Source organism: Oryctolagus cuniculus, chromosome 1 (assembly GCF_964237555.1).
Source record: "Oryctolagus cuniculus chromosome 1, mOryCun1.1, whole genome shotgun sequence".
Classification (NCBI taxonomy): Eukaryota; Metazoa; Chordata; class Mammalia; order Lagomorpha; family Leporidae; genus Oryctolagus; species Oryctolagus cuniculus.
The window spans coordinates 155,441,680-155,464,796 of NC_091432.1; the positions used below are offsets into that span (position 1 = coordinate 155,441,680).

A 23,117-nucleotide genomic window follows, 5' to 3' on the forward strand; every position below is an offset into this window, starting at 1 on the left:
CAAATTGAGATTTAAATTAAACACCACACAGTGCATTTCATGAACTCTCCTATTAAAGGGTCTTTAAGAATTTTTTGAGAGAGAGAGACATCTTCTTTCTGTTGGTTTACTCCCCAAATGGCCACAACAGTCAGGGCTAAGCCAGGCTGAAGCCAGGAGCCAGGAAATAATTCCTGTTCTCCCATATCTGTGGCAGGTACTGAAGCTCCTGGGCCATTGTCTGCTGCTTTCCCAGATGCGTTAGCAGGAAGCTGGATCCAAAGGGGAGCAGCTAGGACTTGAACTAGTGCTCTGTTGTGGGACACTGGTGTCACAGGTGGTGGCTTAACCCACTGTGCCAAATCACCAGCCCTGAATTGTGTACTTTAAATATCTCTTGGGAGTGGGAAACAATGCATGCATTGTATTAAAGAGCCAGAGAGCCATGGTAGAAAATGGAGAAGTGAGGAGAGTTTTGGATTCTTTGTTAGAAAGTGTTATCATAGTGAGGAAAGATAGGAAGCCTAGAGATAATGAACAATTATTTATGATGTTGATTTTGCAAACAACAGCATGAAAGTTCCGCTTCTGAGAGAAAACAGCTCCTGAAAACCTCCAGAGTGTCTCCTGGTCTAGCTTCATACGGAAGACTTCTATGCATTTGCAAAATCTTCAAAGGAAAAAGGGAATTCTTTGTTTCTTTTTTGCTAGTACAGTCCTTTTTTAAATTTTTAAAAGACTTATTTATTTATTTGAAAAGCAGAGTTACTCAGAGAGAGTGAGAGAGACACAAAGGGACCTTCCATCTGCTGGTTCACTCCTCAAATGGGTGCAACAGCCAGGGCTGGGCCAGAAACCTGAAAGTCCACCCAGGTCTCCCATGTGGCTGCAGGGGCCCAAGCATTTGAGCCATCTTCCACTACTTTCCCAGGTGCATTAGTAGGGAGCTGGATTGGAAGCGGAGCAGCTAGAACTCAAACCAGTGCTCATATAGGGTGCTGGCATCACAGGCTGCGGCTTGACCCTCTCTACCACTATGCCGGCTGTATAATTTAGTCATGCACAATGTTTTCTGTCCAAAGATTCTTTATTAGGCCTAATTAGGGAGTCCCAAACCAAGCTAGAAATAACTTGTCAATAGTATACAGTGAAGAGCTTAGGAGTGCACTGAGTTCTAAATGCTACTGAGCAACACGTCCAGTTCTGTTCCTTCTTAAAACGGAGAACCTTCCCTTTCCTGAGCAGCCATCTCTTTAAAATTGCGTCTGCAACCTGTGATTGCTGTGCAGTGATCCAGCTATTGTGTGTGTGTGTGTGTGTGTGTGTGTGTCCCCCACTCACCGCTGTGTCATTACAGACAGTTTAGCCAGCTTGCCCTGGATGTGCTGGAGAAGGCATTCAAGCAGAATGAGCGAATGGCCATGAAGCTGTTGACCTGTGAACTCAAGAACTGGAGCAACTCCACCTGTTTGAAACTGGCGGTGTCTGGGGGACTGCAGCCTGTCGTTTCACATTCTTGTACCCAGATGCTGCTGACAGACATGTGGACAGGGCGCCTGAAAATGAGGAAAAACTCTTGGTTAAAGGTAAACTGAATTGCCCTCTGGAGTTTAATGTTAACTTAATGTGAAGGTCCATACTCTCGAGTCTTGTTTTTTGAATTGGGGGTGAGTCTGACGTTTGATAAACACTTAAATCCTCAATTTTTTTTTTTTTTTTTGACAAGCAGAGTTAGTGAGAGAGTGAGAGACAGAGAGAAAGGTCTTCCTTTTTCTGTTGGTTCACCCCCTAAATGGCTGCTATGGCCGGCGCGCTGCACCAATCCGAAGCCAGGAGCCAGGTGCTTCCTCCTGGTCTCCCATGCAGGTGCAGGTGCCCAAGCACTTGGGCCATCCTCCACTGCCTTCCCGGGCCACAGCAGAGAGCTGGACTGGAAGAGGAGTAACCAGGACAGAATCCGGCACCCCGACCGGACTAGAACCCGGGGTTCCGGCACCGCAGGCAGAGGATTAGCCAAGTGAGCCGTAGCACCGGCTTTAATTTTGTTATTGAAATAAAATTACAGTGTGTGCACCTTGTGTGAGTTTAACCCTTACTGCTCACTATGCTTTGTTTTCTTTCACAGATCATCATAAGTATTCTTTTGCCACCCACCATTTTGACATTGGAATTTAAGAGCAAAGCTGAGATGTCACATGTTCCACAGTCCCAGGACTTCCAGTTCACGTGGTACTATGGTGACCAGAACCCCAGCACCACCAAAGAAAATGCTTGCCCGGTTAGTGGAAACTTACACTGAATTGACTTTCCATGGCATTGACTGCACACAAATATACACACACATGAAGTTTACTTATATAGAAATCTGCTAAAAATTTCTGTTGCCACTGTTTCAGTCTAGTGATGACACATGGTTCCTGGGTTTAGGCATTGTTCTAAAATGCCTCCGACTCTTCAGCCAAGAGTTTAGTTCTCTTCTCCTTGATGTTAGTCATATTATATGATGTGCAGATTAGCATGTATGATAAACCTAATTAACTCCTAGACATAATTAAGCCAAATATTTCATTTCTACTTCAGAGGCCAAATCAAAGACTTTTATCCTTGACAGCTGCCTGAATTTTCATTTTCCTTTGTGACTAATAGGATAAATAGACTTCTTAGGTATTTAATACAGCAAAGAAGAATACCTCATAGCCTTAGAATGTGTGTTTATAAAGATGCGCATGAGAATTTGTGTTTTGGTTCCCTGTACCACTGCTCAAATCTTTTTACTTGTTATACCCAGGGTCTATGGGTAATTTCACTTGAATTCTAGATTTGTGCTAGTTCTTTCATGGATAACTTGAGCTACTTCTTTTGCCATCCCTCTTCACTGCAAAATGCCCAATATGCTGTGAATACATGTATTCTTTGCTTTTTATTTCTCAAGTTGCTTATAAAGTAGCCATTTACTATGAAGTGTCATACACATCTTTGATACTTAATACTTTAACAAAGAAATTCTTGTCTAGCATTTTGTGTGATGTGCTTCCTTATTGTTGAGGTATTTGTTATAATATTTTAAAACATTTGGTAAAAGAAACTAATTAATTATAATTAGGTTTTTATAGGAGATTTCGTTATTTATTAGAGAGGCAAAGAGAGAGAGAGAGGTCTTCCGTTCACAATGGCTGGGAGCTGGAAACCTGGAGCTTCTTCTGGGTCTCCTACACAGGTGCAAGGGCCCAAGGACTAGAGCTGTCTTCTGCTGCTTTCCCAGGTCATAGCAGAGAGCTAGATCGGAAGTGGAGCAATCGGGACTTGAACCGGCGTGCATGTGGGTTTCCTGCACTGCAGGTGGCAGCTTTCCCCACTACACCATAGCCCCAGCCCCTATAATTAGTTTTTATGACTGGCTTCTGTTGTGATTGGTTGAGCATTCATTCTGATTGGTTAATACATCTTCCAGATCAGTTATTAAATATTTTGACTTTCACATTTATTGGGATATTTATGTATTCCTCCTTCCCTTCCTCCTTCTCTCCCTTTCTCTTTCACTCCTCTTTTGCTCCTTCCCTCCCTTCCTCCTTTCCTTCCTTTCTTTTATAAGCCTGACAGTTCCATCTGGTGTTCTCAGAGTCCAAGAGGACAAGTACACTTTAGCCTCTGTAGGATGTGTGAGAAGTTAGTGTTTGCCAGTCTGGGTTAGTCAAGTTCCCACATTTGTGACTGTACTGGCTGATTGGTACATTTGCTAAGATTAGGCTATTTCACAACTTTTTGAAGTACAAGAAGAAATGTGATGTTGATCTAACCTGTTTAGAAATAGAATGCATTGCTTATATCTGAGATATTCTTTTTGGCTTTATATTTCTTAAATTATTCACATTAAGTTCAGCTTTCTTGTTCACATGAACTATGAAGAAATTTGTATCTACCTATACATAAACAAATACATAAATGTGTTAGCAGTTTCTTTTTTTTTTTTTTTTTTAAGATTTATTTATTTATTTGAAAGAGTTACACAGAGTGAGAAGGAGAGGCAAAGAGATAGAGAGGTCTTCCATTCACTAGTTCATTTCCCAATTGGCTGCAATGGCTAGAGCTGAGCCCATCCAAAGCCAGGAGCCAGGAGCTTCCTCTGGGTCTTTCTATGCAGGTACAGAGGTATAAGGACTTGGGCCATCTTCTACTGCTTTTCCAGGCCATAGCAGAGAGCTGGATTGGAAGTGGAGCAGCTGAGACTTGAATCGGTGCCCATATGGGATGTGGGCAGTGCAGGCTGCAGCTTCACCTGCTACACCACAGTGCCAGCCCCAGCAGTTTCTTATAGTTGGTAGCAAATAGAACTTTGCCAAGTAGCTATAATTTCACTTTTGACTCTCACAGGTTTATAGAAGGATAAAGCATTGTAAATAGTTAGAACATTGCACTAAGTAGTTTTTTCAAAGGGGAGATTCAGAGAAAAAAGAATTCCTTACTTAAATGGCATTTAAATAAGAAATAGAAGTTTTCTCAGTTCCCTAAAAAAAAGACATTTTGGTTGTAATATAGTGTCTCTGCTTATAGCTCAGGTGGTTGGGACATATTGATTTATTAATTCAATGACTATTTAATGGCCATCTTCCATGCACCAGATAAGATACGAGGCTCCAGTAATACTGCATTAATTAATTAATTAAGAAACCTCATTGTGGTTTTGATTTGCATTTCCCTGATGACTAGTAATCCTGAACATTTTTTCATGTGTCTGTTGGCCATTTGGATTTCCTCTTTTGAAAAATGTCTATTAGGTTCTTTGCCCATCTCTTAAGTGGGTTGTTTTGTTGTGATGGAGTTTCTTGATCTCTTCGTAGATTCTGTTTATTAATCCTTTATCAGTTGCATAATTTGCAAGTATTTTGTCCCATTCTGTCCGTTGCTTCTTCACTTTCCTGACTGCTACTTTTGCAGTACAGAAACTTCTCAATTTGATGTCATCCCAATTGTTAATTTTGGCTTTGACTGCCTGTGCCTCTGGGGTCTTTTCCAAGAAGTCTTTGCGGGGGCTGGCGCTGTGGTGCAGTGGGTTAAAGCCCTGGCCTGAGGCGCCCGCATCCCATATGGACACTGGTTCTAGTCCCGGCTGCTCCACTTCCCATCCAGCTCTCTGCTATGGTCTGGGATAGCAGTGGAAGATGGCCCAAGTCCTTGGGCCCCTGCACCCACGTGGGAGACCTGGAAGAAGCTCCTGGCTCCTGGCTTCAGATTGGCACAGCTCCGGCTGTTGCAGCCATCTTGGAGTGAACCAGCAGATGGAAGACTTCCCTCTCTGTCTCTGCCTCTCTCTGTAACTCTGTCTTTCAAATAAATACAATAAATTAAAAAATAAAAAAAGTCTTTGCCTGTGCCTATTTCTTACAGGATCTCTCTGATGTTCTCTAATAACTTGATGATATTGCTCCTGACTCTTATTTCTTTCTAATTCTTTAACATTTGATCTAAAAATGTTTACACTTTGCTTTTACGCATAGATTTAGATCTTTAATCCATGTTGAGTGGATTTTTGTGTAAGGTGCATGGTAGGGGTCTTCTTCATACTTCTGCATGTGGAAATCCAGTTTCCCAGCATCATTTGTTGAATAGACTGTCCTTGCTCCAGGGAATGGTTTTAGCTGCTTGATCAAATATAAGTTGGTTGTGGATGGTTGGATTGATTTCTGGTGTTTCTGTTGTGTTCCATTGGTCTGTTCATCTGTTTTTGTAGATCCTTGAGATGTATTGATAGATTTATATAATATGATGATATTTCAAAGTTTTTGGAAAATGGAATTAAAAAATAATTTTATTTTGGTGCAAGCAATGTTGAAATCTACGTACAGTGTTTTTCATAATACCCACTGCTCTTGAACTTCCTGAGGACCCCTTGTATGTATATATTTCAATACATTTTTGTACCAAAATAAACTCATCTTTTAATTCCATTTTCCATGAACTTTTTTTTTAAAGATTTATTTATTTGAAAGGCAGAGTTACAGAGAGAGAGAGAGAGAGAGAGAGAGAGAGATCTTCCATCTGCTGGTTCACTCCCTAAATGGCTGCAATGGCTGGATCCCGGCAAATCAAAGCTAGGATCCAGGAGCTTTTTCCAGGTCTCCCATGTGGGTGCAGGGGCCCGAGGACTTGGGCCATCTTCCACTGCTTTCCCAGTCATGTTAGCAGGGAGCTGGTTCCGGGCTGAGACTGATATCCATATGGGATGCTAGCGCCACAGGTGGCAGCTTTACTGGCTACACCAGTGCTGATCTCTTTCCATGAACTTTGAAGAGTATCCTTGCATATGTAGTTTTTTCTTTCTTCAAAGCTAAGATTTTAACTTAACAGGAGGATGCCCAGTTAATTTCTCATATTCTATTTATTTTATTCTTTGCATGTCTAACCTGTAATATTTTATTTAAGCTGCTGTTAAGAAATGATTATTTACTTGTGTATTTCACAGAAAAATCATGACTTGGAAAAAGGCTCTGATGAAAAACAGGATGAAAATCAGCACTTTGATATAAAGAATGGGCCCAAAAGCCTTCCATGGACCCGGAAACTCTATGAATTCTACTGTGCTCCCATTGTCAAGTTTTGGTTTTATACGGTTGGTCTCTTTCAACAAAATACATAGTAGTATTGATGGTTGCTAGTTAATGTCAATAATGATATGTTGATTTGCCAGAGGAAAATGTAGAAGTATAGCAAAAAAAAGTAGTGAGAAGGTGACAAAGCCAAGACTGAGCATTTGAAGGTTTGTAGTCTAATGAAATGCACAGCAGTGTTTGTGGAAATGAGTGATAAAGTGGGAGGATCTCTGGGCAAGAAAACCAGCAGTCAAATCAATTTTATTTTGTAGGAGTAATGTGTTTTACAGACAGAAAAAGCAAGTGTTAGCCGGCGCCTCGGCTCACTAGGCTAATCCTCCGCTGGCACCCCGGGTTCTAGTCCCGGTCGGGGCACCGGACTCTGTCTCAGTTGCTCCTCTTCCAGTCCAGCTCTCTGCTGTGGCCTGGGAGTGCAGTGGAGGATGGCCCAGGTGCTTGGGCCCTGCACCCCATGGGAGACCAGGAGAAACACCTGGCTCCTGCCTTCGGATCAGCATGGTGCGCCGGCCACAGCGCACCCGCCGGAGCGGCCATTGGGGGTGAACCAACGGAAAAAAGGATGACCTTTCTCTCTGTCTCTCTCACTGTCCCCTCTGCCTGTGGGGGCGGGGGGGGGGGGAAGCGAGTGTTAGTTTTTTGTCTCCAATAACATATGCATATAACTATATAGAAGATAATAGAGATTTTAGAAGCCTAGTTGTATGAACAGATACTAAATCTATTATGGATACTAGAGATTCTGAGAAGGTATGAACTGAAATTTAAATGTATTATGCGCTTTTCACATTTATTTAGTACCACTTATTTTTCTGGTGCTTCTCTACGCTTACATTGCTCATGGCCAAGATTCTGTATCTAGAACATTTGAAGTGTGACTGTAAAAGATTGTTGTCTACATGTGTAATATATCAAAATATTTCCTTGGCTAAACATACACCTATTTTGTATACTTGTTGAATAAATATATAGCTCTGAATGACCTCTCTGTGTTTCCAAGAATCAAATCTCTCCAAATGATGAGGTTTTACCACTTTTGGGAATATGCAACCAGAATATTCAAGATACCCCAGAAGGAGCTCTGGGAGAATTTTAACCATAGACACACTGTTGGTAAAAGGAGTATTCAAGTTCTAGGTTAGGAGCTTTTAGAGACAGGAGCAAAATTAACTCACAGAACCAATCAAGCCAAAGCTGCCCTAACAGCTGGTGTCAACAGTGAGCTCAGGCACATTAGTGTTGGCCGTCACATTGCTAGACTTTGGTATGTGATTTACTGAGGCAGTATTTTGTTATAAATGTTAGTGCGTAAAAGCAAAGTGTAAACATTTTTAGATCAAATGTTAAAGAATTAGAAAGAAATGAGAGTCAGGAGCAATATCATCAATATGTAGTGTTTCAGTGCAGCTTAATTTTGCCTAGCGGTGAATGGGGGTGGCCCTCAAAAGGTTTATAGAAAATGATTTCAAGAGTATGTTTATTTTGGCCCCCAAATTTTTGAAATTCACCTATAGAAGGGATCTTCAAAAAGTTCATGAAAATATATATTAGAAAAAAAACTATGCATAGATTTCAAAATATTTTTGCACCAAAATAAGCTTATTTTTAAATTCCATTTTTCCACTAACAGCAGCTACCTAGGTGCCCACATTTTCCATGTAAACAAATGGGGGATGGTGCTTCATTTTTTTTCCTTCACTTGTTGTTACCCTGATAGTGTCCTTGTTGAAATGTACAAATTCTGGCCAGGAACAAGATAACCTTCTTCTCCATGCATCTCAGAACATTGATTTTCATTCCTGCCACCAAATCCTTTACTAAAAATCCATTGGTTTGTATGCTTCCATGCCAGTTAGAGCTGCTTGTTATCAGGTTGAATGAAATTCATGCCTGTGGTTTGGCTGTTTGCACCTGCTTGGCGTTCTCCAGAATTACCCTCACTCACGCCCAGGGAATGTGTGTCCCCTCACAGATGGCGTATTTGGCGTTCCTCATGCTGTTCACTTACACGGTGTTGGTGGAGATGCAGCCCCAGCCCAGCGTGCAAGAGTGGCTTGTTATCATTTACATCATCACCAGTGCGTTAGAGAAAGCCAGGGAGGTGAGTTGCCTCCTCCAGCTATGTCTTCTGCAGACCTTCCTTAAAAGTGTTCTTGTCTGTCAAGATTAGGGTGTGGGAGACAGAAATGCTGATCCTGACTTGCATGCCAGAGGTTATTTGGAGGAAAGTTCCAGATTTCAACTCCTTGTCCTTGTCAAATACTTTTGGCTGGTTGCTGGACTTTGGAAGCAGTTAGCTTTGAAGCAGATATCTTGGCATGTTTATCAGTTGTAGAATGATAGGGTGATGTCATCTAATTGTTATTAAAATTTCCATCTATTTGATTTCCCAGAAGTTTTATTTGTTTATTTATTATTTGGTGGGGTTGATTTTTATAATTTAGCATTACTTAGTTTCATCTCAAATTGCTGCATGCTAATGTCTGAAGTTGTGCAATATGTAAAGGATATATTTATAGCTTTTGAAAGCTATGCTGGGGTTAAGCTGATACTTAGAACACAGGCATCAGAGTGATGGTTTGAGTCCTGGCTGCTCTGCTTCCAGCTCCTTGTTAATGTGCCTGGGAAGACAGTGGAAGACAACCCAAGTGCCTGGGCCCCTGCCAAAGATGCTTCTACCCACATGGGAGACTTTTTTTTTCTTTTTTTTCTTTTTCTTTTATTTTTTTTTGCTTTCAAACTTTTATTTAATGAATATAAATTTCCAAAGTACAGCTTATGGATTACAATGGCTTCCCCCCCATAACGTCCCTCCCACCTGCAACCCTCCCCTTTCCCACTCCCTCTCCCCTTCCATTCACATCAAAATTCATTTTCAATTCTCTTTATATACAGACAATTGGTTTAGCATACATTAAGTAAAGATTTCAACAGTTTGCTCCCATACAGAAACATACAGTGAAAAATACTGTTTGAGTACTAGTTATAGCATTAAATCTCAATGTACAGCACACTAAGGACAAAGATCCTACATGAGGAGTAAGTGCACAGTGACTCCTGTTGTTGACTTAACAAATTGACACTCTTGTTTATGGCCTCAGTAATCACCCTAGGCTCTTGTCATGAGCTGCCAAGGCTATGGAAGCCCCACATGGGAGACTTTTATAGTTGTTACAGCTATGTAGGGAGTGAACCAGCAGATGGAAGATACCTCTCTCTCTCTTGTCTCTACCTTGCTTCCTCTATTACTCTGCCTTTCAAAAAAATAAATCTTAAAAGAAAAAAAGAAGATACTACTAAACATGTGTGAAAATTGAAGCTGAAAGTCCCTGTGGGGAAAGTAGCCCAAGAAAAAAACAAAACAATGTTTTCATTTCCAGTTTTCAATGAGTCACTTAAAGAAAAGAATTAAAATTTTTATGCAGTTATAATTGCAATCACAGATAATTTGGACTTGGACTGTTTTAGATATCAATGTGTTTGTGTCTCTATGTCTATGCATTTATTTACCTTTATTATGTGCTAGAGATGATCAACATTATGTACCAGGTAAATGTATTCTTACTAATTATATCTGAATTGCCTCTAGTAACTATGTGGAGTTTATAGATTATAGAAGATAATTCAAGGGGCCAGTGGCACGGTGCAGCGGACTAAGCTGCTGCTTGCGATGCCAGCATCCAATATCAGAGAGCCAGTTTGAGTCCGGAATGGTCTTTTTCTGCTCCAGCTCCCTGCTAATGAGCCTGGGAAAGCAGTGGAAGATGGCCCAAGTGCTTGGGCCCCCACACCCATGTGGGAGACCTGGATGGATATCAAGACTCCTGGCTTCAACCTGGACCAACCCTGCCTGTTGTGGCCACTTGGGGAGTGGACCAGCAAATGGAAGACCTTTCTGTCTCCTCTCTTTTTTTCTCCTCCTCTCTCTGTATTCTCTTTCAAAATGAGTGAATGTATGAATAAATAAATCTTTAAAAAAAGAAAAATCAGGGCCGGCGCCGTGGCTCAATAGGCTAATCCTCTACCTTGCGGCGCCGGCACACCGGGTTCTAGTCCCGGTCGGGGCGCCGGATTCTGTCCCGGTTGCCCCTCTTCCAGGCCAGCTCTCTGCTATGGTCAGGGAGTGCAGTGGAGGAGGGCCCAGGTGCTTGGGCCCTGCACCCCATGGGAGACCAGGAAAAGCACCTGGATCCTGGCTCCTGCCATCGGATCAGCGCGGTGCGCCGGCTGCAGCGGCGGCCATTGGAGGGTGAATCAACGGCAAAGGAAGACCTTTCTCTCTGTCTCTCTCTCTCACTGTCCACTCTGCCTGTCAAAAATAAAAAAAAAATAAAAAAGAAAAAAAATAAAAAAAAGAAAATTCAGGTGAGAAATGTCAATTCTACCTTTTTTAAAATGCCTTAACAAAACTAGATTTATTATTTTACATTTCAGGTTGTCTGATATAGTATTTCAGGGGCAATTTCCTACATACATATCTTTAGAAGATTTATTTTTAATTTATTTGAAAGGCAGAATTTTACACACACACAGAAAGAGAGAGAGAGAGAGAGAGAGGTTTTCCATCTACTGGTTCATTCCCCAAATGGCTGCAATGGCCGGGACTGGGCCAGGCTGGAGCTTGGAGTTTCTTCTGGGTCTCCCACATACGTGCAAGAGCACAAGCATGTCGGCCCATCTTCCACTGCTTTCCCAGGCACATCAGCAGGGAGCTGGATCAGAAGTGGAGCAGCCGGGTTTCAAACCAGAGCCCATATGGGATGCTGGCATTGCAGGCGGAGGCTTTACCCGCCATATCATAACACCAGCCCCAGCAATTTCTTATAATAGTAAGTTCTGTATCACATTTTCAGTAGTTTGTCAGTAACACACTAAATACTAGTAGTACTAGATTCCAGGATCCCTTGCTTTCAATCCCGTGTTCTTAGCATTCCACTATGCCTCATGAAATGAAACTGTTGCTAGGCAGATCTGCTATAGTATTGATTTTTTTTTTTTTTTTTTTTTTTGACAGGCAGAGTGGATAGCGAGAGAGACAGAGAGAAAGGTCTTCCTTTTGCCATTGGTTCACCCTCCAATGGCTGCCACGGCTGGCGCGCTGCAGCCGGCGCACCGCGCTGATCTGAAGGCAGGAGCCAGGTGCTTCTCCTGGTCTCCCATGGGGTGCAGGGCCCAAGGACTTGGGCCATCCTCCACTGCACTCCCGGGCCACAGCAGAGAGCTGGCCTGGAAGAGGGACAACTGGGAAAGAATCCGGTGCCCCGACCGGGACTAGAACCCAGTGTGCCGGCACCGCTAGGTGGAGGATTAGCCTATTGAGCCTCGGCGCTGGCCTATAGTATTGAATTTTAAAATGTCTTCATTAATTTATTAATTTAGGATTAATAAAGTCTAGAAAAAAGTGTTGAATTTTTTTTTTTACTTCTAGGTGAGTTTTTAAGTGACTAGCATTAACTGTAATAACACTAGACATTTATGTTAATTTAATGTTACATTAATTTTAATTAACAGCATTAAAATATATTTATAAGCTTCTTTTTTATTTGTTTATTTTATTTTATTTTTTTTGACAGGCAGAGTGGACAGTGAGAGAGAGAGAGAGAGAGAAAGGTCTTCCTTTGCCGTTGGTTCACCCTCCAATGGCCACCGTGGCTGGCGCGCTGCGGCTGGCGCACCGCGCTGATCCGAAGGCAGGAGCCAGGTACTTATCCTGGTCTCCCATGGGGTGCAGGCCCAAGCACCTGGGCCATCCTCCACTGCACTCCCGGGCCACAGCAGAGAGCTGGCCTGGAAGAGGGGCAACCGGGACAGAATCCGGCGCCCGGACCAGGACTAGAACCCGGTGTGCCGGCGCCGCAGGTGGAGGATTAGCCTAGTGAGCCGCGGCACCAGCCTATAAGCTTCTTTAATTCTTTACCAAGGACAACTTAAGTTTCTAAAAACCTCGTGTTATATAAGTTTTGGCAGGACTCAGATCAATCTTTATGTAAGTGGTTGATGTATTCAAAATGATATTGATAGGATTATTAAATTGTATCCCATACTTTAAGTTTTCCTCTTTCTTTTTTTCTGTTAGATCTATATTTCAGAACCTGTTAAATTCACTCAAAAGGTGAAGGTATGGATTAGTGATTACTGGAATCTAATGGAATCTGTGGCTATTTGCCTGTTTTTAGTTGGTTTTGGTCTTCGGTGGGGTGAGCCTCCTTTTCGCACAGCAGGAAGACTGATATACTGCATCGACACCATATTTTGGTACACACAGCTCCTGGACTTCTTTGCTGTGAATCAACATGCAGGTCCGTATGTGACCATGATTGCGAAAATGGTGAGTGCAGTCTGGAATTAATGATTCTGCCTAACTTCATGGTTCACTTTTGATAGTTAATTTTGGAATTATTCATAGAAGCACAGATGGCAAGATAATTTCATCACTGCTTTCTGAATAAACAAACTTGTATTTAACAAATTTCCTTTGATAGCATAGTGGGTGGCTGAGTATACTCAGCTTACTCTTTTGGCAGGGTCAGTGGCATGGGATTGAGTCAGATTTGTTTGTAAGCATGGTAACTATCAAGGGCCAGGCTTATGTGAGGCTACCACCAACGATATTTTCTGCTAAAATATCAACTTATTATTTGTCACTATCCTACAACAGTTAAATATGAGGGTACTTCAAAATGTTCTTGGAAAATTGAACTAAAATTTATTAATTAAATTTATGAATGAAAATGTATTTTGGTGTCAAAAATAAAAATCATATATATGAGGAGCCTTAGAAATTCTTGAAAGTGCATATTGTAAAAAAAACTATACATGTCTTTCACATTTTTTGCACCAAAATAAACTTATCTTTCTTTCTATGAACATTTTGAATCACCCCTATAGTGCTTACTATGTGCCATACTGTTCTACATACTTTAATGTATTAACATTTAATCTTCATAACGCTCTATGAGATAGGTTGTGTTATTATCCATATTATCCATATTATTATGTATATATAATATACATATTATCCATATCCAAGGAAACAGAGCTTAGGGAAATTCCTCTAGGGCATGTGTGGGGAGCTGGGATTCAAACATGAACTGCCTGGCTCCAGTCTGTCCTGTAAGCTTGTTCCATCTGCCTTTTCACAAGGAGCTGAGACTTACCCTTTAGGAAGTACAGTATTGAGAGGCTGTCTTTGGTTTTTCCTTCTAAAATAGTCGCTGGTAGGGAAGGGGCAAGAACTGGAGATTGGAGATGAGTGTCCAATCAAGGGCAGAGGACAGAAAAGGACCACCCAGGACTCCAGACAGATTTTTTTCCCTTACTTGACACTCTTCTCATAGACCAGAAATGTTTGATCTGGCCTTGTGACATTGGTACGTACTTAGTAGATAGGCCCTGCTGAGGTAAGCTGTATGGCTCAGTGTCTCAGCACAAGGATGTGTCCGTCTAATGCAAGGTTTGATGAGTGCACCTGGGCCTGCCCTCTATACAGACTCTGGGATCCAGAATCCTTCCATTTTATGGCATACCCGCATTAACATGTGGCTTCTAAGGTCTCTTATGACAGGAAAGAAAGGGATAGGGAACATCTGATGACTTTTATCAGCTCTGGACAGGAAGTGACCCAAGTCACTATCATCCCAGAGCCCATTGGCCGAAGCTTAATGCAGGCGAGGCTAAGGAATGTGGATAACCTCATGGAATACTTATGAGGAGTTTGATGAAGTCTCTGCCACAGTGAAAAAATGGGTTAAGTTGATGCATATTTAGTAGGTGAAATGAAGTAGTCCTATCAGTTTCTCAGGTTTTAATCAATTCATAAAGATAATCCTGGGAATAAGGATTCATTTGACTAATTTGTCTATACCTTTTTTTTCCCTTTTCCTAACCTTATCTATGGTTCAATTACTAAGAAGTTGGATATTAGCAATTTCTAAAAGATTTATGTATTTATTTGAAAGTCAGAGTTACACAGAGAGAGCAGGAGAGGCAGACAGAGAGAGAAAGAGAGAGAGAGAGAGAGCGAGGTCTTCTATCCGATGGTTCACTCTCCAATTGGCTGCAACAGCTGGAGTTGTGCCGATCCAAAGCCAGGAGCCAGGAGCTTCTTCTGGGCCTCCCATTTGGGCCATCTGCTACTGCTTTCCCAGGCCACAGCAGAGAGCTGGATCGGAAGAGCAGCAGCCAGGACTAGAACCAGTGCCCATATGGGATGTCAGCACTATAGGCGGTGACTTTACCTGCTACACTACAGCTCTGGCCCCTGGATATTAGCAAATTAAAAGCTATTCCCATTCTATTACTGATTAAAGAAAGCAGCACAGTTTCCATACTTTCAGCTCATTGTTCCAAGGACCACTGTGACTTGAAGCACATACTGTGCAGAGAAGACAAAATAGGTTAGCCAAAAAAAAGCCAGTTATTCGTGGACTAAAGCATTTTAGTCAATGACCAACTGGTCTTATTATTGGCAGGCATAATTATGATGGTTGCTGGTATTTGATTTGATTTAAATTCCAAATCTGTAGTAAAATTCTGGTTGTGCTATGTTATGTTGCAGACAGCAAACATGTTCTACATCGTGATCATAATGGCCATAGTTCTACTGAGCTTTGGAGTGGCACGCAAGGCTATCCTTTCTCCGAAGGAGCCTCCATCATGGAGCCTAGCTCGAGATATAGTATTTGAGCCATACTGGATGATGTATGGAGAAGTCTATGCCTCAGAAATTGACGGTGTGTATGGGATTTTTCCATCATGCAGATACCAAATCTTTATAGGTATCAAATGAAAGAAAAGTCAAAAAGAATCATCTGAATCTTACTGTATAAAATCTGTGTTTTCTACAAAGTGGATGTGTCAAACGCTTGTGTAGGGTCATGGGACCATGGTTCATCTTATGTCTCATTCTCGTCCTTTCTTTTTGTAGTTTGTGAAAGCACACCATCCTGCCCTCCTGGTTCTTTTCTTACCCCATTCCTGCAAGCTGTCTACCTCTTTGTGCAATACATCATCATGGTGAACCTGTTGATTTCTTTCTGCAAGTAAGTTATTTTAATTAAATATCATGATTTTATTGAAATAAAAAAAAAACAGGAACAAGTATGTTGAATGGATTCACATGTATTTTGAAGAAAATATCCTTTGATTGTGTTCCATGTTTTATTACTATGGTTTTAAAATATGGGCATGCAGCTACTGGTAGGAAGGAAGCAATGTTGGAAGCCATAAAATAATAAGTAGAAAGTATAATAGAAGCAATATGAAAGGAGATCGTGAGTGGCTGTTAAACGGTAAGTTAGAGTCATGAAGGAATAATATTGATGGAGTTGAAAGTTGCCCAAAGGGTTCTTTTTTTTTTTTTTTTTTGACAGGAAGAGTTAGTGACAGAGAGAGAAATAGAGAGAAAGGTCTTCCTTCCGTTGGTTCACCCCCCAAATGGCAGAAGCCAGGAGCCAGGTGCCTCCTCTGGGTCTCCCATGCAGGTGCAGGGCCCAAGCACTTGGGCCATCCTCCACTGCACTCTGGGGCCACAGCAGAGAGCTGGCCTGGAAGAGGAGCAACTGGGACAGAATCCGGCGCCCCGACCAGGACTAGAACCTGGAGTGCTGGCGCTTCAGGCGGAGGATTAGCCTGGTGAGCCGCGGCACCGGCCTCCCAGCTCTTTCTTAAACTCTAGTCATGTGGATCCAACTGCCCTCCTACACTAGTCAGAAGTGGAACCAGTTTCCTTCCCTCCCTCTCACTCCCTCCCTTACCACCTTTCTGCCCTCCTTTCCCAAGATTTATTGATTTATTTTAAATGCAGAGTCAGAGGCAGGGAGATGGAGAAAAAAAGATCTTTAGTCATCAGGTTCACTCCTTAAATGGCCACAACAACTGGGGCTGGGCCAGTCTCAAGCTAGGAACTGGGAACTCCATCTGGGTCTTCCACATGGCTAGCAGAGGCAGGTTCTTCAGCCGTCATCTGCTGCTTCCAGGCTTATTACAAGGGAATGGATCATAAGCAGAGTAGCTGGGACTTGAAGCAGTACTCTGGTATGGATACAAGTTTCCCAAACAACAGCTTAATGTGCTATTTCCCAACTGATTTCTAAATTTTAAAATGTCCACACTCTAGGCTATATCTCTCTTATTTCTCAACATACTTGTAGTCTTTCCCAAATCTCTGGAGGAGAACATGAGTTTCTATTGAAGCTTTACCTTTTCACTTGTTCAGACAAAAACACCTTGGAATCATTCTTAATTCCTCTTGTGTCTCTGTGACCGTCAGGAACTCCTGTTGACTCAGTGTTTAAATAGATAATCAATTCAACCTGATTTCACTACCCGATTGTTACCATAGAGCCTCCTAATTTCTTTCCCTGTTTCTGTCTTTGACCCATATATTCTTCTGCTCTCAACACAGTAGCCCACATGGCCTTTTACAAATATAAATCAGATGATGTCACTCCTCTGCTCCAAACCCTCAGTAGCTCTTGATTTTCCTTTAGGAAACAATTAAAGTTCCTACATGACTTATATGGCATCTTGTGATTTGACTTTCCCATTAACTCTTTTTTTTTTTGACAGGCAGAGTGGACAGTGAGAGAGAGAGACAGAGAGAAAGGTCTTCCTTTGCCATTGGTTCACCCTCCAATGGCCGCCGCGGCCAGTGCGCTGCGGCCGGCGCACCGCGCTGATCTGATGGCAAGAGCCAGGTGCTTCTCCTGGTCTCCCATGGGGTGCAGGGCCCAAGCACTTGGGCCATCCTCCACTGCACTCCCTGGCCACAGCAGAGAGCTGGCCTGGAAGAGGAGCAACTGGGACAGAATCCGGAGCCCCGACCGGGACTAGAACCCGGTGTGCTGGCGCCGCAAGGTGGAGGATTAGCCTAGTGAGCTGCGGCACTGGCCGCCCATTAACTCTTAACTTACACATCATATTCTTCTTCCTCTAACCATTCCTCTCTAACCATACTGACCTCCCAAGAAACAACATTTGCACTTTCTGTTCCTTTTGCCTGGAATCCTTTTCCTCAGATATCACCCCTTCCAGTTTTTGCTTCTTTTTAATTAGCCTACTTAAACATTTTAGTTAAAAGTTCAGCTCCCTCTCCTCTGCCATCTCCTTAGCACACCTGGTGTCTCTTACTCTTCTTTCCTTATACCCACTTATATTATAGATGCAAATATATTTTATAACATATGCTTTATGTTTTTCTGTTATCTAACTCCTTTACTGAAATAGCAGCTTTACAAGGACAAGTGTTTTATATTTTTTGCTCATAAATTGATCCCAGACACTGAGAAGAGGGACTAGCACAAGTTTGTTTAATAGATAGAAAAAGAAAGTGAAGCAGTGGGAATAAACTGTTGTTTTCTGAACACCTGTTATATGGCAGGCACTGTGGTAGGTATTTGTATCATCAATTGTATCACTGAGGAAAAACAAGAAGAGGGAGGCCTTCACTTTGGCATAGTAGCTTAAGCCTCTGCCTACAGTGCCGGCATCTCATATGGGCTCCAGTTCAAGTCTCAGCTGCTCCACTTCCAATCCGGCTCCCTGCTAATGCCCTGGGAAAGCAGTGGAAGATGGCCCAAGTCCTTGGGCCCTTTCACTCACATGGGAGACCTGGAAGAAGCTCCTGGATCCTGGTTTCAGATCAGCCCATCTGGGGAATGAACCAGCAGATGGAAGATCTCTCTCTCTCTCTGTAAATGCCTCTCAAATAAATAAAGTTAAAACATAAAAATATAAAGGAAAGAAAAAATAAACATATGGAATCTAAGTAAACAAAGTACAGAATATAGAGGCTGGTGGTAGGCAAAATAAATCAGAATGTCTTCCCAAAATGACTGTTGTTGTGTTGTTGCTTATACTTGGTAGGGACATATTTTCTTGGTTGTGAGATTGTCTGATAGCTATCATCTCTCTCAGCTCTATTATTTTGGGAACTTATTTCTTTTGTTGGTATTTACTTATAGTTATTTTATTTTTGATATTTCAAATAATATTGAGATGGTATGAAACTTTTTGTTTGTCAAAAATGTCAACTGGGTGCCGGCATTGTGGCTTAGCAGGTTAACACCCTGGCCTGAAGCGTCGGCATCCCATATGGGCTCCAGTTCGAGACCCGGCTGCTCCACTTCCAATCCACCTCTCTGCTAAGGCCTGGGAAAGCAGTAGAAGATGGCACAAGTCCTTGGGCCCCTGCACCCATGTGGGAGACCTGGAAGAAGCTCCTGGCTCCTGGTTTCAGATCAGCACAGCTCTGGCCGTTGCGGCTAATTGGGGAGTGAACCATTGGATGGAAGACCTCTCTCTCTCTTTCTCTGCCTCTGCTGCTCTCTCTGTGTAACTCTTTCAAATAAAGTAAATAAATCTTAAAAAAAAAATGTCAGGTGGTCAGCCTTGTGGCACAGGAGTTTAAGCCACCATTTGCAATGCTGGCATCCCATACTGGAGCATAGGTCTGCACCCTGGCTGCTCTGCTTCTGGTCTAGCTTCCTGCTATTGTTCCTGGGAAGGCATTAGAAGACAGCCTACTCAAGTGGTTAGGGTCCTGCCACCTGTATGGGAGAACTAGATTGAGTTCCCAGCTTCTGGATTCATCCTAGCCTCGCTCTGGCTGTTGCAGGCATTTTGGGAGTGAAAAAGTGATTGGGAGACTCTTTCTTTCTGCCTTTCAAATAAAAAATAAATAAAAGTTTAAAAAATATCATGTCAAAAGGATGAGGAATCCCTGCCCAGACCCACTTTTTACATTAGAGATGAACTTCTGAGGACAACACAGTCTGCGGACCCCAGGCTTGACTGCTTATCCTGGAGGCCCCTTAGTGGCAGAACTCTTTAGACCGAAACTTGAACAGAACCTGAAATACACTGTGAAAGTCGCCACCTGCTGGTGGAAGGCTGCAGTCACATTTGAGTAAAGCACCTGGAAGGAGTCACACTTGTTTTTGAGAAATCACCTGGATTTGGTGCCATAAAGTCAGTCCCAGAGTTTCTCCTTCAGCAGATCTGGGATAGGGCCCCAGAATTTGCATTTCTTTCCTGTTCTTGTGACTGCTGCTGCTCCAGTGACGACTCTTTTTTTTTTTTTTTTGAAGATTTATTTATTTTAAAGACAGAGTTACCAAGAGAGGGGTGAGAGAGAGAGAAAGAGAGAGAGAAGGAGGGAGAGAGAGAGAAATATCTTGCACCTGCTGGTTCACTCCCCAAATGGCTTCAACCTCCCTGGTGGAAGCCAGGAGTCTGGAGCTTCATGAGTGTCTTCCATGTGGATGTCAGGAGGCCTTGAGGACTTGGGCCATCTTCCACCGCTTTCCTAGGTGCCTTAGCAGGGAGCTGGGTCAGAAGTACAGCAGCCAGGATTCAAACTGATGCTCCTGTGGGATGTCTGCATCTCAGGCAGTGGCTTAACCTGCGTCACAACTCTGGCTCCTCAGTGTGTGCTCTTTGAGAACTACTGTTCTGCCTCACTTGCCTGTATTCCTGGTGTTTCCTCTGTGGATTCTGTGAACTTCCTCCTCCTTCTCCTAGGCTGGATATCTCCAGGATAGTTCTACTTCCTTGTCTTTGTCATTGCTCATATTTAGAGTGCCTCTATTTTTATTTGCTGAATTTGGCTCCCCTATGCAAGTTTTACTTTGCTATTTTTCTCTGTGGAAATCCAATTTTGTTTGGAGAGGCAAATGTCAAGATGAACATTCCATGATGCTGTTCTTCCATAGTATGGTACATACTTAAAGTCAAGTAGCCAAGGATGAGATGCTGTTTTACAGTAACTGAACCACCTACTATAGCTTCCATCACAAGTTCTATGACATCAATATTTACTATACTATCTGCCTAGTATAAATGTAATTCAAAGAAAAATTCAGAAGGATCTACTGATAAGAGGTTTTTTTTTGTAAAATTTATCTACATAGGTTACATAATTTCTAATAGAAGCTCTGCTTATTAGTTTTTTTTTTTTTTAAGGGCAAACTGATACCTCTCCCCTGTCTGCTCTTATTCGGGAATACTGTATAATTTGAGTATTTTATCTAGAATTATTCTTATACCAGTTCTCACCTTTGATGTCAGGAGAATATCTTCAGAAAGCTGATGAGACAGAGGAAACTTAAACTTGCTTAGCATGAAGGCTGAGCTATGGAATGAAAAGTAGATTCTTGTATAAGAAGGATAGTTTTCCAGAGGGCAGATTCTGTTTGTTGCATTTAAAATATTCCCATTTTTCTCTCTCTGACTGTAATTCCTGCCTTTTGCTCATTATTCTGACTACCACATTTCATTGTAGAAGGTTGATATTTTGTTTTGGAGGTGAAGAATCATAAATTAAGCGTATGTCGTTTTTCTTGGCTCACTGTTGGTAACAGTTGAACCAAATCATAAAATGTGGAAAAGAAAGAATCTCACTGTTGTGTTCTAGGATTCCATACTTAAACATTGTCCCTCCCTTCCTACAATGTACAGCAATGTTTATGTGGAAATGATATCCGTTTCTAATAAACTGTGGAGGTACAATCGCTATCGCTACATCATGACCTACCATGAGAAGCTGTGGCTGCCCCCTCCCTTCATCCTGCTGAGCTACGTGGGCCTCCTCCTCCGTCATCTTTGCTGTCAACGCACTCCCAATGACCAAGAAGAGGGGGATGTTGGATTAAGTAAGTTTTTTTTATTGGTGAGGTCAGAGGGGGAGAGTCAAGAATGGAGATTCTAGCAAAGATACTCTGCAGCATTGTGGATTAAATTCAGGGCACGGGGATGGGGGGGACTGTGAGACAGTAGAGTTACGGGCTGATGCCATGGGTCTAAGCGAACACATTGACCATATTATCAGGTTATAGTGCCTTTTGCCAAGATCAACTGATACTTTGAAAGAATCAGTAGGAATGGAATTTCTGCTTGAACGTGGAAAGGCTTTGTATCACATGTTTCCTCTGCTGACTTGGAAACTCATCAGAGTAACTTCTAGGGAGCAGTCATCTGACCCAGGCTCATTTCCCGAGAGTGGAAATGGAATTCAAATAGAAAGGGGTTAGAGAAGGCCTTGAGGTTTAAGGTGATGCATCAGCAAGATTTTGCTTCATTTACTAACTAGAATCACAGATTCTTTGGTTCTCTAATCCACTGAACGTGGAGGTGATTATGAAATGGATTTTGTATTTTCAAATCCTTTAGTGCAGGGTGCAGAATTATGGCAATATGGGTTCTCACTTTGTTTTGGTGGTTGTGTTTTAAGTGTCTACGTATTTTTGACATTTTCTTAGTTCAGATCTTTTGGTCAAATCTTGACTGTATGATGTGACTATCATAGTAATTGTTTAAAGAGAATATTGCTTGTTGTGGTTTTATAGATCTTCTGTATTTCCTGTAAAACATGTCCACTATTGGTACCAGGCCCATTTCTAGATAATTCCTAGAAATATAGGAAGTAAGTTTCACAAATGTTCAATTGTTTACCCCAATTCTTAAATCCACAATACCTCTTGAGGATTAAGTGTTTGGTGTAGCAGTTGAGATGCTGCTTGGAACACCTGCACCCCTATTGGAGTGCCTGGTTTGAATCTTGGCTGCTCCATTTCCAATTCAGCTTCCTGCTAATGTAGACCCTGGGAGACAACAGATGATGGCTCAAGTGCTTGGGCCCTATTAGGAAACTCAGATGAAGTTTCTGGCTTTGTCCTGGCCTGGCCCTTGCTGTTACAGGCATTTGGCGAGAACACCAGTGGTTGGGAGATTCTCTCTCTCTGCCTTTCAAATAAATAAGTAAAATATTAAAAACATCATCATCAACAACATAAAACCAAAAATGGTGCCAGCACTGTGGTGCAGCGGGTTAAAGCCCTGGCCTGAGGTGCCGGCATCCCACATGGGCGCCGGTTCTAGTCCCGGCTGCTCCGCTTCTAATCCAGCTCTTTGCTGTGGCTTGGGAAAGCAGTGGAGGATGGCCCAAGTCCTTGGGCCCCTGCACCCATGTGGGAGACCCAGAGGAGGCTCCTAGCTCCTGGCTCTTGGCTTCAGATTGGTGCAGCATTGGCCGTTGCGGCCATCTGGGGAGTGAACCAGTGGATGGAAGACCTCTCTCAGTCTCTACCTCTCTCTGTAACTCTGTCTAAATAAAATAAATCCTAAAAAAAAAAAACCCAAAAATGATTCTGCAAGTTGAAAGTCATTTTTATGCATAAACTGGGTAAAAAGACTGATTTGACTATAACTGATGTAAAGTCTTTAATTCTTTCTATCCTTGAGGTGGGAAGTAGGAGTGTGCTTGATTCCAGTGACTGTCCAACACCAACTGGAGTTTTACTACATTTATGTGTTTGTACCATAATATCTTTTTTTTTTTTTTTTTTTTTTTGACAGGCAGAGTGGACAGTGAGAGAGAGACAAAGAGAAAGGTCTTCCTTTTGCCGTTGGTTCACCCTCCAATGGCTGCCACGGCGGGAGCCAGGTGCTTATCCTGGTCTCCCATGGGGTGCAGGGCCCAAGTACTTGGGCCATCCTCCACTGCACTCCCTGGCCACAGCAGAGAACTGGCCTGGA

The 23,117-nt window shown here is 42.4% G+C and overlaps 1 protein-coding gene across 5 annotated transcripts in view; it reads left to right on the forward strand.

Moving 5' to 3' along the window:
* TRPM6 (transient receptor potential cation channel subfamily M member 6) overlaps nucleotides 1-23,117 on the forward strand; it is a 153,983-nt gene that overhangs the window by 76,684 nt on the left and 54,182 nt on the right. For all 5 annotated transcript variants that reach the window (XR_007919781.2, XR_007919772.2, XM_051846594.2 and 2 more), the window contains 8 exons: nucleotides 1,337-1,565; nucleotides 2,105-2,257; nucleotides 6,440-6,586; nucleotides 8,557-8,685; nucleotides 12,661-12,912; nucleotides 15,142-15,316; nucleotides 15,511-15,625; nucleotides 21,042-21,235. Coding sequence is in view for 3 of the 5 variants with exons in the window: in XM_051846594.2 (XP_051702554.2) it covers nucleotides 1,337-1,565; nucleotides 2,105-2,257; nucleotides 6,440-6,586; nucleotides 8,557-8,685; nucleotides 12,661-12,912; nucleotides 15,142-15,316; nucleotides 15,511-15,625; nucleotides 21,042-21,235 (1,394 nt within the window). In the remaining 2 variants the exon portion in view is untranslated. The remainder of the gene's footprint in view (nucleotides 1-1,336; nucleotides 1,566-2,104; nucleotides 2,258-6,439; nucleotides 6,587-8,556; nucleotides 8,686-12,660; nucleotides 12,913-15,141; nucleotides 15,317-15,510; nucleotides 15,626-21,041; nucleotides 21,236-23,117) is intronic.